Source organism: Pyrus communis, chromosome 14 (genome assembly GCF_963583255.1).
Source record: "Pyrus communis chromosome 14, drPyrComm1.1, whole genome shotgun sequence".
Classification (NCBI taxonomy): Eukaryota; Viridiplantae; Streptophyta; class Magnoliopsida; order Rosales; family Rosaceae; genus Pyrus; species Pyrus communis.
Window position 1 is genome coordinate 8,536,421 of NC_084816.1, and position 16,838 is coordinate 8,553,258.

General features: G+C 36.0%; 2 protein-coding genes and 1 pseudogene across 2 annotated transcripts; 2 read left to right on the plus strand and 1 right to left on the minus strand.

Moving 5' to 3' along the window:
• Window positions 1–1,330: 1,330 nt before the first annotated feature.
• Window positions 1,331–5,632, plus strand: LOC137715038 (lysM domain receptor-like kinase 4; annotated as a pseudogene).
• A 740-nt stretch (window positions 5,633–6,372) lies between these two features.
• On the minus strand, window positions 6,373–8,735 carry LOC137714108 (alpha carbonic anhydrase 7-like). Its single transcript, XM_068453396.1, has 6 exons — window positions 8,645–8,735; window positions 7,727–7,944; window positions 7,321–7,530; window positions 6,967–7,134; window positions 6,809–6,862; window positions 6,373–6,691 (listed from the first exon to the last, which is right to left on the minus strand). Exons 1-6 carry the CDS (start codon window positions 8,733–8,735, stop codon window positions 6,605–6,607), a joined length of 828 nt encoding a protein of 275 aa, XP_068309497.1. The 3' UTR covers window positions 6,373–6,604.
• Window positions 8,736–14,138: 5,403 nt separating this feature from the next.
• Window positions 14,139–16,155, plus strand: LOC137714323 (putative glycine-rich cell wall structural protein 1). The gene is made up of 3 exons (XM_068453564.1): window positions 14,139–14,234; window positions 14,278–14,571; window positions 16,072–16,155. The coding sequence occupies exons 1-3, from the start codon at window positions 14,139–14,141 to the stop codon at window positions 16,153–16,155; spliced, it is 474 nt and encodes a 157-aa protein (XP_068309665.1).
• The last annotated feature ends 683 nt before the right edge of the window (window positions 16,156–16,838 follow it).

The following is a 16,838-nucleotide window of genomic DNA, read 5'->3' on the forward strand; positions in this document are numbered from 1 at the left end:
CCACTTTATAAATATAACAAAATAATATATAGAGTAGATTATTTTTTTGACATGTTCTAGGCCCAATTTATTAGGTTTGAATTTGCTTCCTTAAGTTGGTTTTTGAAAAGTTGGGCTAACTCCAACTAAGGGTGTTGAATAAATGATTGAGTCTTCGAAAAATTGCATTAGTTCTAGTGAATGAAGGATGACCGGGCTTTCGAAAAGATGTGTTAGCTTCAACTTAATGAATTGACTGGTTCCCAATGTAGGAATTGGTTTCTTGTGTGACCCATGTGGGGTCATTAGTGAAGGGACATGTTGGAGAATAGAGTCGCACATAAAAAAACATAACAAAGTATTATACATCTTATAGGTGGGAGTTGCATACCTTATATCACGAAATCTTTCGTGATAAAATCCACACCTAGTTATAAGTGATTAGATTGAAACAATATCGATGATATGATAGTGGTCCATACTTTGCCTGAAAAGTTAATCTCCATGTTCCCAATTTTTCAACATTACTCTCCCTTTTTGCAAATTATTCTCGTCATCTCAAATTCTAGTCCCCTAAGGATTGTTTTATCAGCTATGCGCCTATGACTACTGAGAATGCCTTTTCTTTCCTTACCTGAATCTTTACTTAAATTGGTCAAATACAACAAAATAAAAATATAAATCAATAAATAAAAACTCACACACTACTTCTAAATTAAAAATGAAGAAAATTGAATTGAAAAATGCAACGACAAGTCTTTAGAGGATCTTTGATTGCAAAAAACACAGAGAAACAAGTCAAAAGTGTCCCCTCAAGATTTAGAATTGAGGCATACAATTTCGGCATCAAGACACTTCTGCATCGACATCTTCTAGTCCTCTCAGTGAGGACCCATTCTTGTATTCATTCAATTTTATGTTATTTCTTTTTAGTGTTCTAGTTAGATTATATACTCTGAACACGTTCCTCATTTTCTTATTAATTACATTTAAATTTATAAGTCTTATTTATATTCGTTAGTCTCATGCATCTTAACATGGTTTCGTCACCTCAGGTGTCGGTCATTACGTGTCTACCCTAGTGTTTGAGGAATATCAGGGTCAAACGTGTTAGTTTGGTATCAGAGCGTGGTTACTATATTATATCATAATCTGTTCCCATCTGACTATTACTATTATAGCCGGCCATTTGTGGCATTTTGCAACACGCATCTTTCATTACTAGCTTTCTCTCATCAGTAATAATCAACTAATTAATTTACTAATCTCATCTGAACCAAATCAATTCTTCCTCTCCTTTTCTTAAACCACTTAACAGAATTAAATGTACAATTTCTGATATCAGAAAACCATGATTTACCTTTGCCTTCTAATCTTGCTATGCCTAAGTTCAAGCTATGGTCAGCAGTACTATGACCAGTTTGAATGTGCTGCTGATGCTAGCTATTTAGGTTCAAGATACACTTGCAATATGTTCCAAAATTCTTGCTAAACGTTCTTGGTCTACATAGCCAACCTGAATTTTCGAACTGTTTTGAATGGACACTGATCAACTGCTTTGACTCAACAAACTAACATCTCCGTACGAGGAACTCAAACCAGGTAGGGAAGTTGTTATTCCCATAACTTGTTCTTGCTCAGATGGCAAATTTCAGCTACAAAGTTTTGCAAAACATGTCATACTCCGAGGTAGCTTGTGGGGTTTGTTAAGGCTTGCTTAAGTCCTTTACACTTAAAAAGGAGAATATGTCCCAAGAAAACAAGCTTATGGTTGGCACTGAGCTTCATGTGCGTCTAAGATGTGCTTGTCCTGAGAAGTTAGCTAACAGTAGTGGTGTGAAGTACCTTGTAACTTACCCTTTCGTAGAAGGTGATGGGCCAGTTACCTTGAGCCAGAAGTTTAGCATCTCTCCTGAAGTTTTATTGTCAGTGAATCACTTAGTGCCGAGCAAAATTGTGTTTCCGAATACAACTGTTTTAGTTCCTTTGAGAGCAGAACCGCTCTTGAACTTCAACATCCAACATTCTCCACCTCCAGCTCCTGCTTTTCTTCCCATAATTTCTGTGGAAAATTCGAATAGAAACGTGAAACTGGTCAAGAAATTGTATGTAGTCGGCTATGTTGTTGGGTTTTCTTTGCTACTGGCAGCTTTAACTGCATTTGTAATTTTGTATAAAAGGGCTTTAAGGAAATGGAAGAGAGAGAAAATCATAGGCTTTACTGCTTAAGCTCTCCAATTTCATGTTCAACTGTCAGAAGCCCGAATAAATCCGGTCAGACGGGCAGAAGCTCTTCGATTTCATCATGTTTATCGCAGGATATTCTTGCAGGATTGAAGTACTCGTTGTTCAATTATAGCATAGAAGAGCTGCGGAGAGCAACAAGGGATTTCAATGAAGAAAACAAGATTGGCTCTCAAGTGTATAGGAGAATTGATGAGTCCATATTTTACCATATATTTTAAGGAAAACTAATGAAAAGAGCTTGAAAACTTTGAGTTTTAACAATAAGGACAAAATAAAGAGTAAAGTGAATAGTACCATGATTGAATTTTTAGTGTAAAAATGTGGTTTTTTGTTAAAGTGAATAGTATCAGAAGTTTTTCGTTAAAGTTCCCTATATTTTACCCTAATCTTAGTTATAATTTATTGGTTATTTTGGTAGAATTTTGACACTTTGCTTTATATTTTTAATATAGGACATTATACTTCATCTGGAGCAAAATGTGATCAAACGGATGAATTTTGGAGTGATTCAAATTGGAAGACGTTCGTGTGTCCCTTGGCGTATTCATATCAAAAGCTCAGTAATTTCTACCAAGCGGTTATTTTCTGGCGATTAAATAAAGGAGTAGTGTGTGTTGTTGGAAAGTGACGTTTCTGGGCTTAAATTGCGTTTTTGGAGCCTAAGATGACCTTAGATGGGTTCGTGGCATCATGGAGAAGTGTTAGAATAGTCCAAGCTTTAAATCTAGCTATTTTAGTCCAATTTTGGAGCTGATTTGGGTCCAAAATGTGGATGTGCAGATTTTTGGGCGAATTTACCAAGTTAAATTAGGATTATGTTTCTATTTTATTTCAATTTATTAGGTTTCCTAGTTTTATTCTAAGACCTTTTACTAGGAGGATTTTAATTAGAGTAGTATAAATAAGGCTTTTTAGCCATTAGGGTTTGAGGAAAAGAAAAGGAGGAGAATGCACACAAACCTTTGACAATTCAAGTTATTTTCAAGATGTTTTCTATCCATGATTTTAATAATATTTTGTTTTATGGTTGTTAGTAATTAGTTTCGGTTACTAAGGCGAGGCCACGAGCCTTAGCAAGAATATGTAGTTTCTTTTCAATTCACTTATGATATTATGCATGTAGGTTTTGAATTGTTAATCACTCTGCTTTAAACTATCTATTTGCCTTAATGATTGGCCACCATTAGGATATTTAGAAAAGTAATTTGATGCAATTTTGGCGGAGGGTTGTCCCTGAAATTGGCGTTGGCTTCTTGTGGTTAATATGTGTAACTTCTTAGGATGGACGACAAGTCTTAAGGGTTATATGGTTTTTCAAAAGGATTTCACAAAATTTAATGAGTCTTGTATGTTCACATTTGATTTAGACGCCACGGACGGGTTGCATGTTAGATATATTCTATGTTGGAGGTTCCAAGTAGGGCATACTTTAGAAAAACTTAACCTTCAAAATATGCATGTGTAATTCATAAGTAATTGGAAGAACTATGTAGGATTGTTAAGGTGATGGCGAAACCTTAGTGCTCAAATTTATTTTCAAAACCAGTGTTCTAAAAATCGGCCTAGGCAGCACCTAGGCGCTGGACGGTGACCGACCGCTTCAATTAACTGTTACTCGGTCGCAAAATCGGAAAATGTATTAGGTGGACGCTTAGGTGAGATTGGACGGGTCTAGGCGGAGCTATACGGGTCTGGGTGGGGCTGGGCGGAAGCTAGGCGGACGTATGAGAAGACGTCGGGATGTGAAAATGTTTCTAGAAAAATATTGTTGCAAGTCGAGGGGAACTGAGGAAGAAGATGAAGGGGTGGGTGACTTCTTTATGGTCCTACCATCTCCTCTCTTTTGAATTTTGATTGCACGGGTCCATGTTCAATTACTCTCTTTACTAATTTTTTATTCTTTTATTTCTAGTCCAATTACTCTCTTTATCTATTTTTTATTCTTTTATTTCTTTTAAGATCATTTACATAAACCGGTAAAGGTCTATTGTTTTATTATTCTTTTTTCTTTTAAGACCATTTACATTAGTATGTATTTAAATCCTAACATCACATATATTGTTTTAAAAGAAAAGGCATATTATTTATATATTATATAGTAAATTTAATTAATTTATATTAAATTTACATAAATCCGTTTAGGCGTTACGCTCAGCTCGCCGTCCAACTAGCACCTAGTGTCTTTTAGAACATTGATTTTATCTTTTTTTTTTATTATCTTATCTATGGATTTTATACAAGTATAATTTTTTATAAGTGTCAATATGCACTTATTTACAAGATATACAAGAAATTTACCTAAATCCGCCTAGGCACCCGTCTAGACCCCGCTTATCTGCTTAGGTGCCAGACGCCAACCTGCTGCCCGACTAGCGCCTAACGTTTTTTAGAACCTTATTCAAAACTATTTTCTTTTGTTTTCTTTACTTTGCCAATTTATTTAATTGTTTTTAATTAAATTCGTTTTTAATATTTTAGGTAAAAAAATCAACATCTTTCAAACTTTGTTTTCAAATAATTAATTAAGATTTGGTATTTACATAAATTATTCATTCAATCCTTATGGAGAACGACCTTACTTGACCTGCTATACTACGACAACCTTGTTCTCTTATAAGTATTTTTAAATGTTTTTATCCTTACTTATGCAGGTACTAAACTCTCTATCAGGAATGATAAATAATGTTGAAGTGATGATCAATCAGATGAGATTCGAGGACCCGAGCCATGTTATCGACGTGCATTCGAAGATCAACCACATCAAAATCGTGAACTTAGAGGCAGTTTCTTATGGCGAAAATCACATGTCATGGTCTTATCTAGTTTTTAAATTTCCGAGCAATGGCTGCTTGAGGGGCTGCTTGTCTAGTCCATCTAGTCCTCTAAAGTGGTATCAACGAACGCAAATAGCTTTGGATATTGCAACAGGACTTCACTACTTACACCGTTGTACTTTCCCTTCTTGTGCTCACCTAGACATAAGCACTAGAAACATTTTTGTGACAGCAAATTGGAGGGCAAAGCTTTCGAACATTGGAAGCATCTCGGCTTTGGGATCTTCAGAAGGAAATGACAAAGGATGGGTTGCACCAGAGTACCTTCTGCACGATCAGCTTCTGAGAAGGTGGATATTTTTGCATTTGGAGTTGTTTTGCTTGAGCTCATCCCGGCAAGAGAGGACATTGATGGAAAGTTGTTTAAAGAATCCTTCAAGTTTTTGGGAGGGGGTGCTAGCGAAGGTGGTTTCCTCGATCAACTTAGGAGCTTCATAGATCCACAGTTGGAGGATTATCCTCTTGCAGAGGCCTCATGCTTAGCTGTTTCAGCGAAAGCCTGTGTGGAGCATGATCCTCTCCATCGGCCATCCATCGATGACATCATGAAAGTGCTTGCCAGAATGGTATGATCGGCACTTCATCGAGTTTATGGAAAATTTTCTGCATCATTTTCTGTTCATGTTTTAGTTTATTCCATCAGCTCTAGAAAGGAGGCAAATTAATTAACAAGTATAGAAGGCTATGTAATTGGAGGACATGACTGGTTCGATTCCATTTGGTCTCAGCTCACATCACATATTTAGTTATTTACTTATTGTCTGAAGAAACTTATTATTTAATATATTTTAGACGCATTATCAGTTTCTGGTGGCTGATAACTTGTTGCTTTCACTTGTTTGATACTCTACTTAATTCTAAATGTTTCCTGGACCAACTGGACTACTAGAAGCTTTTCAGCTTCACATGTTCTTTCTGTTTAGGGGATATTGTTTTAAAAATGAATAGTTTATATATACGTGAGACAGTATATGAATGAGGAACTAAAGTCTTATGTAAGACTTCATAAAATTTTGGAAGAGCATGTTATTCACTTGGTCGAGACCCAGTTGACACTTATTTTCACATTACTCAACATCAGTTGCGGATGTGTTAATAAGCTAAAGTGTTAACATATGTGACTAACTTGTTTTCACATTACTCAATTTGTTTTCATGAAGGCTATTGTAGGTTTGATTACAGATTAAAGATGTTGATACTAAATATGTATATGTAATTTCTTTCGTTCCATGAAAGAAATATCGTACTTTATGTAATTATGTTCTAACATTAATATGAAATATTTATGTAAAAAACATTAATCTAACATGGTCCGAGCCCCCAACTAGAAAAATGGGGGGAACCCTTTATTTAGAGCGGAAATGGGAAACTGGTGTACAAAATAAACACATATGATAACATAGAGGAATCCTAGTGATCACAATTCCTTTATGGGTACCCTTCCTTTATTTAGACCAGACCCTGCAGATCTCGTCCTCCGGGTTTCAAGACCTGCAGTAAATGATAGATGGTGATACTTTAGAGCCATAATATTCTAGCTAGGTTCAGTCCTCTTCCTCTTCTTTGGGTCTATAAACTTGCACTACCCGCCCGTTTCTCTGTTGTACTGGTCTTGCATTAGTTTTTGAGTCCTGCAAGATTTTCAACACAAGTCGTCTTATCAAAACAACATCAAATTTTTCGATGTTTATGCATAAATGTTTTACAAGAAATAATTTATTTCAAAATAGTTTCGTGATTGAACTTACATCATGAACGGCTACGCGGAGGAATTCCACTTGTTCTTTTGAGACAGTCCTAACCTGATGAGTTAGAAATTAAGTGAGATATAAAAAGAACAGAAAACTATGTAGACACCAGAACATATTATCAAATTTTAGGGTTTATGAAATAAGAGAAAAAGAACCTCTTGATCAATGGTCCAGGTAACATTTTGTGTGCATGGAGGAATTGTAAGTGAGCCAATATATCTGTAATACTTTGTGCTCCTTGTTTTTATTTTCTTTGGATCTACCGTACCAACCACTTCTTCCTCTTCACTGGTACCAGAAACTTCTGCCAAAGAATCCATCATCTAAACACAAAAGACACGGTCAGTATAATTTCGACTATATTTTTTTACCGACCATATCCCTCACATAGGTGGATCCACTTGAGACCTTACTTATATGCAACTGAGTTTTATTTATGTGAGAGATGCGGTCGGAAAAGTAGTCAGTAAATGTAGTGTTGCTCCAAGTTACGGTTTGAAGTATTTTACTGATGACAAAAATGGATCAGGAGCTCCAATCTTATAAAGGATTCCCGTTACAGCGATCTTTCCAGTAGAGCTCTCGTGAACCAAATGCGCCTCTAAATCAAACCTCTTGCCATTGATGGTGTGTTCAGAAGACGAGTGCCAGTGGCATTGTTTCAGTTGATACAAAGTTCCGTTTAATTGTATAAATCCTGCGTCAGCTTCCCACTTCAACTGCATTGACAAATAATCAAACAAGCGATTAATATTTCGTAAAAATACTTTTTCCTCCTAGGCTTAATGGAAAATTAAACCTCAACAACCCCAACTTTACATGCACCCTTCTTGGTATTTTAAAGTGTAAGTAACACTAATTGTGTTGGGAGAATTTTTCAAATTTGATCTCTGGTTTTTTCCTTCTTTATCTTACCATCATATCATGGCCCCTATTCTTAAGAGTGGCATTGCAAGGCCTGTAGCTACCCTGAAGTATCCCAAAATTTGACACTACTTCAACCCTGCCATCTAACAGATCGATCGGTGACTGCATCGATCCCTTGCTGCACGTGCTCCATTCTTGGCGTATCTCGCCCCATCGAGCCGGCCCCTTTTCACTGTCTTCCTTGTAATTAAACTCCCTCTCATCTTCTGCGCCATCAAGAATATTAACAAAAATGATAAGTAATCGCTACTAACAAAATCCCATAACGGCACTATCCATGGCCGGAAACTAGACTAAAATTGTGGGAGGGACGTATGATATCATCTAAAAGGCCTTTTAACCAAAATAGTCAATGAGATTATCATAACTTCTTATTTTGATCATTGAAATTTAAAATCGATAGAAGTGATCATTTTGGTCATTCCGTAACAAGTTTCCGTTAAATAAAAATAACCATTAATTCAAGTGGAGGGGTTGATTTGACAAAAAAATATTCTCAATTTAATTAGATTTTTCACGGAATCAATTTTAAATCTTAAAAACCAAAGTAAGGAATTATGTTAATCTCCTGAACTATTTTGACTAAAAACCCCATCTAAAAAGAATAAGAGTGCATAACATTGGTGCGCATGGACTTCCTTATACAACAAATTTACAAGGTAACCAAAAATTCAATTGGAACCATTGTCATCCTTAACCATGCCTAGTATGCAAGTTGATATACATAAACTAGAAAAACTTTATAAAAATGGCTGAAAGAAAATTATTTTTGATTTAGAATATGCATTACTTTAACCACCCAATTTAAAGAGAGTTTAATGAAACTCTAATGAGAACAATATTCTCTATTTTGATTCTAACAGTGAAAATATTGACCATAATAAAGTTATTACAAATAATTTGTACCAACTTCATCAGATGATGCTTGGCATGAATTCAGCAATACCAGGACAATGAGGAAACTGCAAAATAAGATTAGGGTGGGAAACTTCTCCATTTTTTAGCTTCGAGCTGCACTGGGATTCTGGGAGCATGGTGAATAGGTCCAGTTGCTTCCATATTTATAGGCAGCAGCCTGTAGTATGAATACAGAAAAACAAGTCTTCCGCTATTAAGATTTTCAAATAAAATTCCTTCTGGGGCAAAAGTTTCTCAGGTAGTTGTATATGTTGCAGTTTGAAAGGAAGCAGCAAGGCCGCAATGGGGATTTGCCAGTCAATAGAGAAATTCACTACATTAAAATATAATTTAGAAGAAGACTGTAAATGATGGTGTTGTTTTTAATGCTTCATTTCCAAAATTTTCTACAAAGTAGACTATCTGATTTACGTCGTTGATGACGATTTTTTGATACAATTATTAATTTATATATATAGAAAGTGATGGGTTAATCTACGCGTCATGAAATTGAACACTTAACGTTTCCTGGATGTTGAGTTAATAATGATGAGTTCGTTTAATATTTGTGTGGTGGTTGGTGGTTTTGAAGGCTATTTTGGAGGTTCTATCAATTTTTGTTTTTAGGTCTCCCGAAAGGGCCTAAATCACTTGTTGATTTTACATGTGGCCTAATATTTTAGTAGAGTGTTAGTTTCCATTTATACGTTCTGGGTTCGAAATTTCTCTTTTATATTATGTAATAATTTCGAACTCTTCTCCCTCCTCTTAATAATAATAATAATAATAATAATAATAATAATAATAATAATAATAATAACTTTCTTTTAAAAAATGAGTTGATTTTCACACACCCTTTCTCACTTTTCCTTTTTTTATTTGTGGTCATCAAATTAAATAAATCAAGCAAAAACAATGGACAAGATTAGACACGGATGCGTGAGAGACTAAAAAAATCTGTGTTTAGCATTTTCCTTGAGAAAAAATATGTAGCAAGAAGAATTAAACGATAATTTAAATAAAAATCATAGTCACAACCTGCATAAAGATTTTTCTTTCTCTCTCATCGTTTCTAATTTTCATATTAGCGAATAACAAGTCTTTTGATAGCAAGTCTTTTGTGGTAGTAGTACCCAATCCAACAGGATCCTCTCCGGATCCTTTAAGTGAGGATCTTGAAAATTCATGAATCGTATCCGTTCATCGTACATCATGCAGCCAGTTTTTATCAGGTATTGTTTGTGTTTAATTTTGAATAAAAATATTTAAAATAATTTCTGACTACACGATGTACGATGAACGGACATGATTCACAGATCTCTGGGATCCTCACAAAGAGGATCCGGATTCGTACCCATTCACTTGTTTCGCCTGGCATTCCTCATTCCAATTCTTCCTTCAAACACTTTCTCTAAATTTAATTGAACCCCCGATTTGAAGAATTTTGTTGTGATTTTCTCATATTCTTTTAGCCTTCTTTTTCAGATGACAACTTTTAATCGCTAATATGTGACTATTATACGTCATTATACATATATAGATCAATGGAAACTGATTCTTCTCCAAATCCGCCCATAAAGTGAACGGTTCTATGCCAGCGAAACTTCAATTTGTGGTAGTAATTATAATTTAGAGTTATGGTTCAGTTTAGGGTTTTGGTGATTTTGGCCTATGAGGGCTCAAACACCGGTAATGCTAGATTTTGGTGTTATGAGTTTTTTTAGCTGATTGTGCAGATTTCATCCACTTAAATTTAGTTCTTCTGAGTTGTTTTATGTAAGATTTGTGTATTTTACTCATTTTTACATACTGTTGATTTTTTTAACGAATGTCGTTGTTGCTTCAAAGAAGAAAAAAAGAACTTCTCAACCACATATTTCTCCTTCTAACGCTCAAAGAGGTCGGAATTTTTGTTCCCCGACTCCTATTAATAAAAAAAAACTACATTTTCTAAAAAGATGTCTAACGAATGTAAAATCATTATTGTAGATCTATACGTAATTTGTGTGGTTGTTTGTGAAGTAGATTTTGTGTATATATGATCTTGTGCCTATAAACTGTGTTCGTGTTAAACTTTATAACAATTTTGATCAAGACTTTTAAATTAATAGCCATGTGGACTGGTTTCTAAATTAACTAGTTGAATTATAGCGTCAGAGTTTGAACTATATACGCAGGCCGCCCAAAAGGTCAAAGAGAACTTCAACCCCAATTCGCCAATGTTTTCTGTTGCATTGAAAAAAAAAATAAAAATAAATAATCCTTAATGGAATGGTTGAGATAATAGTCCTACCGTCCAGGACATTTGAAAGGGAAAGAAAATGTCAAATTTGGGGACAAAAATTTAAACTCATGATGTATATAAAGTATGTTAATAGAAGTCTTGTTCCGCCACTAAATGTATAGTGTATGTTGAAACTAAATTCCAGAAAGGATTATCGAAGATGATTAAGAGGAACTTAATGCCAGAGAAGGCTAATGTTTCATTTAGGAAAAAAAAATATTATGAGCAGGCAAAACATCATTTATACTACTAATAAATAAAATCCTTGCTAAAAATACGTCTTATAAAAACTAGGAAACAAAATAACAAAGGGATAACTTAAAATTACAATCCAAATCTAATTGGGAAATCTGCCCAGCTAACAATTAAACACGTTTCTAGACCTTTAGGGCTCCAAATCAGGCCCAAAACGACTTGAATTAAAGCTTAAGACGTCATCTCCAAGTTTGTAGAAGATCCCAACTCCAAAACCATCATATTCCAGCCCAAAAAACCGCAACTAAGCCATGCAACTCAGGGCCAGTTTGGGATTGATGTGCTTTTTAAAAAACTGCTTCGACTGTTGACATACCCCGACCCAAAATGTCCACTAAGACTCTGAATCGAGCTGTGCTAGCCGACACCTGGAAGATGACGAAGTCATAAAGTGTAGTGATGTGGAAAATGTGAATAAATTTTAAACCTGAAAGTGCCTAAATATAAGAGTGCGCTAGTGAGTGGGAATGAACCCATTTCACACGTGATGTTAGAACATAAGTAAAGTACACTAGAGTGGATTGAGAATTATACCCTCAGAGATAGCCACTTATATTGAGATTTGCCAAGAGTCCTCGTCGATACGAAAGCTCAGCTACTAAAACTTGGAAGGGCGAAAAATAAGGGTGAGTGGGCCTAAAAATACAGTTTTATAAAAACCTTTATGAAAACATTGTAACCCCTCACTGTAAAACATATATAGTTTCCAAGATATACATACTATGTATAGTATGGAAATACTCACCCTCGCTTGCAAAATACCAAGATATCAATACGGCATAATAGTTTATATATAAGTGCATGACGTCAGTAATCGTATACTTTCGCATAAGCAAACATATCAAATCAAGTGCTCATTGACACATGCTGACACACGAGTTCATGTAGAGTTATTTTGACATGAACAGGACTGGGTGTAATAATGATATACGCTCTAGTGTTCACATACGAGTTGGAGTTGCCTATTGCAACCTGTACGACAGGACTGGCACCTACTTGGATCCAAGGCGAGCATACGGTGCGAATGTGAACATACACGTGGAAGACTAGCCTTGGTCTCGGTCGAGCACTAACACCAGATGCAATAAACGATGAGTAAAACATAAATATAGTCATGCTATAGTGGTTCGATAGTTCTAATCAACATAATATCATTCATAGCGGTAGGTATAATCATAGCATTAATAAAATATGCATACCTGTGCATCCTGAATGATGTAGCATATTTAGTAATTTCCATCAACATGCTAAAACTTATAAGCATTCCGCTAAACTAGGCGTATTGTAGGGAACTCTTTATGACATGCATAAATGGAAGCTAATAGTTATATATATATATATATATATATATATATATATATATATATATATATATATATATATATACGGTAAAAAGGAAAAGACCTATTCACCTGAAGTCCGCATTACAACTTCCTAGCACGAATATCGAGGCATCACGAACGATCGTCGCCTAGAACAAATATCAAATCACGTCTCAGAATTCTTATCGATAGAATACATAACTTACATAAAACACATCCCTAAGAACATTCTAGAATGATTTGGAACCCATTGACCAAAAGTCAACCGTCGGTCGAATGTCTACCGTAGGGTCCACAACCCTATGTAACTCAATCCGGAAGATCCACACCTTGGATTTTCGATCCGTAACTTCCCAAGAGTTTCAATAAGCTTCTAGAACAACATCCTAAAGTTTCGAAATGATCCAACAGTCGAATCTCCACCAATCGCTAAAATTAAGTGGCGGCCTACAAACTTAGAAAACCCATCCGGGAAGATCCGTATGTCAGATTCCTGATCCGTCAGTTCCTAATATCCTTAAATATTATGTATTATTACATATTAAAGTTTGGTGACGATACAATGGTCGGATCATCGAATCATAAAATAATAAAGTGGCGGCCCTTAACGGAAATATAACCAAACAACGGAATTTCGTCAATCAGATGTCTAATATGGAATCGGGGCACCCATTTTAGCCTAGGGAGGTCAAGTGGTGTCTCTGCCCACACGCCACCGCATGCGGCGGTCGGCCGCCTTGACTCGCTAGAAATATCAACTATTTCCAAAAATTACCAAATTTCATAGAAATGAAAATCTCGATGAGTAGAGCAAGTTTTATACTTGTAGTCAAGTCCAATTTGGCCGGAAAAAGCTCTAATTTTTCTTGAACTCGCAGGAAACCCTAGAAATGGGTGGCTTTGATCCATCACCTCCGGTGCTCCGTCGCCCTTACAATTGTTTGGGCTTTGTTCCAGGCCTCAAGATGAGTGTTTTGGTGGTGGTAATTGAATGAAATCGTTTCACAAATGGTGGATCGTGGGCAAGGTTTGCCGCGGCACCCACGGTGGGTTTTTCACCAAACTACAACTAAATTTATTTTGATTTTGGGTGGAAATGGTAGAGGGGAGGTTGGGTGGGTGTTTGGTAGGGGTGGTAGGTCGTGAATCACTGGAAAAATGGTGAAAGTTAGCCAGAATTACACCAGTCGAAACCGGCTCGGGTGTGTAGGTGTATGGGTCCGGTTTGGGTGCTCTGCACCTCCCTCATTTCCTTCTTTTCTGATTCATTCCTCACTTCCCTCTCTCCTCCTCATTGGCCGCCCATTTCCCCTCCTTTCTCTCTTGATTGGGCAAACCGTCCACCCCCATCTCTCTTTTCCTTCTTCATCTCATATGCCCCTCACCCTCCTTTTTAATATTAAAATAATAATATAATAACAAAATAATGTTAAAATAATAATATAATAATTATGAGAAATATATAAAATAATAAATAGTAATCTTTACAAAAGTACTTTTCGTATTTGTAGTTTGGTAAAATTTTAACTGTAATATAAAGTTCGCGAGCGTTTGGTTAACTGAATTTTAAGTGTTGTGAGGATGAAAAGCAGCGTAAAAGCGTTTGGTAAAATTTAATATAAAAGTGACATATTTGTATACAATGACAAATGGACATAGTAGTAGGATTGAGGGCGATGACATCAGTGGTGGTAATGGTGGTGATGGTTGCGGTGGAGGTGTGGTGGTGGTGCTAATAGTGAGATGTGTTGATTGGGGTGGAGAGGTAACAATGGTGGTAGAGGAATGGTAGCATCGGCAGTGGCAGTTGTGGTTGCAATGGCAGTGGTGGCGGTGGCAACAATGATGGTGACAGTGGTAGTTGTGGTTGTGGTGATGGTGATGGTGGTGGTTGTGGTAATGATAGTGGGGATGGCATCGATGGTGGTAACAATGGTGGTAGTGATGGTGGTGGTGGTGGTGGTGGTGGTGGCAATAATGATGATGGTGACACTAGTGGTAGTGATGACAGTGGTGGAGGTTGTGGTTATGGCGGTGGTGGTAGCAAATATGATGGTTATGTTGGCGGCGATGGTGTAAGGTTAGTATTTATAGTGATAGGTTGTAGCGTTTACTTTATTCTCTAAGGGATAAAATGTGTGGAAGGCTAAATAATGTCATTTAAAAAAAAATTAATGAAGGTATTACAACAATTGAAAATATTTTTTAAAGACCCAACTCTACTTTTTATTAAAGCAACTTTTAAAAGTAACCTACATGCTGCTTTTAAAAGTTGTTGTCTCGAGCCCATTGCTTTTAAGATAAGCAGGATAATTTTGTTTTACCAAACACTTTTTTTACTACTTAACTTTAAAGTGAAGCAATACCACATGGAGCCTCAATCTGCCAGCACCATGCTGGTCCCTTATTTATTTGCCATAACTCAACGGCTTGTCATAAAAATCTAAAATTTTGACACGAACAAGTTGAAAGACTTGCAAACACTCTTCAATTGGAATCATTCTAAAATTAATCCGTTTGATCACTTTTTGCTCAAGAGGAAGCCATAAATCCTACATTGGAAATATAAATTGAAGTATCAAAATCTCACAAAAATATACTAAGAATAGAGTAAAATATACAATATAAAATAGACTCATCACATGTAACTAATTTTTTTTGTGCTACCTTGATAGGAAATCGAACACTTACATCTATCTTAATCTCAATTCATTATCTCACAGCTTGAATTGCACGAGCTAGGTGCGATACTTTGAGTTGTGAGAAGATATATGCAAGCTTATGTTTTAACCCTTTAACACGCTTGAAATAATTTCATGTTTTTTAGGACTGTGAAATTAATAAGTTTGTCATATTTATTTCGTATAATTTTCCTTACTAGCAAATAGATATTGGTAATACTTTTCTTCCCCATGTTAAGAAGAAGTCCAAAGTTTGAAATGCCCCAACATTCCATTGGCAAAAAATAAATTTGTTTTCCCTTGCTGAAATAGTGCTCTAATTAATCAGACGAGTTGGTTTACAAACGTCATAGCCGGCTGACCATTGACCCACAAAAGAGATGCGTTTTCAATTTTGGTACCCCAACAATAGCTGCGTTTTCAATTTTGTCTGTTGTTTGTCTATTGGGTTAGACTTAGAGCCCTTGTAGTTGGAACTTTTGTAGTTTCAATTTCGGTTTTCTTCATCCACTCCTCCTTTTGACTGCAAATGGCAATGAGTTCACACACGTTTCATGTCTCATTTTGTGTGTTATATTTGGCTTTCACGTGCACAGTCACTAGAGAGGAAACAAAGAAACATGTGAACAAGAAATTGGTCTGTGATGTCAATATCCAAAGCATTCAATTTGTTTGACATATTGACGAGGTTGAGTAGGTGCAGCCTTATACTGCTAGTACCATCGTGATTTTTATTTGAATCTTCCGTACCAAGACTCCGAATGTATCAATGCCATGCTGCTCAATAGTCCACCTACTAAGTAGGATTCCGCTTTCTAGTTGTATATGCGGCTAGAATTCTCTGTATCCACCCGGAAAATGGTGATTTCTCTATTCAAAACCAATTTTTTCAAGCGGGAGGACTCCCTTTTGCTTATTCCAGCTGAGGATCTGGATTTGCTACTTCGTGTAGCTCTCGAGAGCATGGAATTCGACTAGAAAGTGCTTTCCGAGATTTAGTGCTAACGAAGGTTGAGAGATAAGAACCAGTTTTAGCTAGCCTTTGATACAGTTTGGTTTGGTACTTTATTAAACTGGAATTGAAATTGAAACCAAAAATTTTTTTGGTACGGTTCGATTTGGTATCATGGGTTGTACAAAATTTATAACGACCCTTATGGGTTAGTTTTGGTTTGGTATGAAAGGGTCCTATTTCAGTTTTGGGCTTCAGTTATAAGCCCCCTTTATATGTTTTTCTTGTGTGATTTAAATAGGTCCTTTTCGATTTTGGGTTAAACAGGTTTTGATTGAACCCAAATCCCATGTTGCTAATGATTGAAATAGGGCCAAGCATTATCAAATTTTCAAATGAAATGTCTTATGGGTTCCGCATTTGTAAAAACCCAAATGAAAAAGCATGGTTCAAGTAACCGTGAGATTTTTGTTCTTTTTCCATTGCAACCACATCCACCACACACAGTACACAGCAAGTTGGCAACCAGTGCCATACACGCAAATAATCCGCAAACTGAAAATACTCACTGCCCAAGTAATCTCCAAATTGAAACCACAATTCTTATTGAATCACACACGCTGCCCAATTTTATAAAACCACACACACACTGCCCAATTTTATAAAACCACACACACACTGCCCAACTTGCATAAAAATCCTAATCCAA

What these genes read in the sequence shown, in the direction of transcription:
- LOC137714323 (XM_068453564.1), top strand. Translation starts at nt 14,139, where the DNA reads ATGACAAATGGACATAGTAGTAGGATTGAGGGCGATGACATCAGTGGT. An exon ending in GTGTGGTGGTGGTGCTAATA is followed by an intron (nt 14,235 to 14,277) that starts GTGAGATGTGTT and finishes CAATGGTGGTAG; the next exon opens with AGGAATGGTAGCATCGGCAG. An exon ending in GTTATGTTGGCGGCGATGGT is followed by an intron (nt 14,572 to 16,071) that starts GTAAGGTTAGTA and finishes AATTTTTTCAAG; the next exon opens with CGGGAGGACTCCCTTTTGCT.
- LOC137714108 (XM_068453396.1), bottom strand. Translation starts at nt 8,735, where the DNA reads ATGGAGAAGTTTCCCACCCTAATCTTATTTTGCAGTTTCCTCATTGTC. An exon ending in ATAGGGGCCATGATATGATG is followed by an intron (nt 7,531 to 7,726) that starts GTAAGATAAAGA and finishes TTGTCAATGCAG; the next exon opens with TTGAAGTGGGAAGCTGACGC. An exon ending in CTGATCCATTTTTGTCATCA is followed by an intron (nt 7,135 to 7,320) that starts GTAAAATACTTC and finishes TTTTGTGTTTAG; the next exon opens with ATGATGGATTCTTTGGCAGA.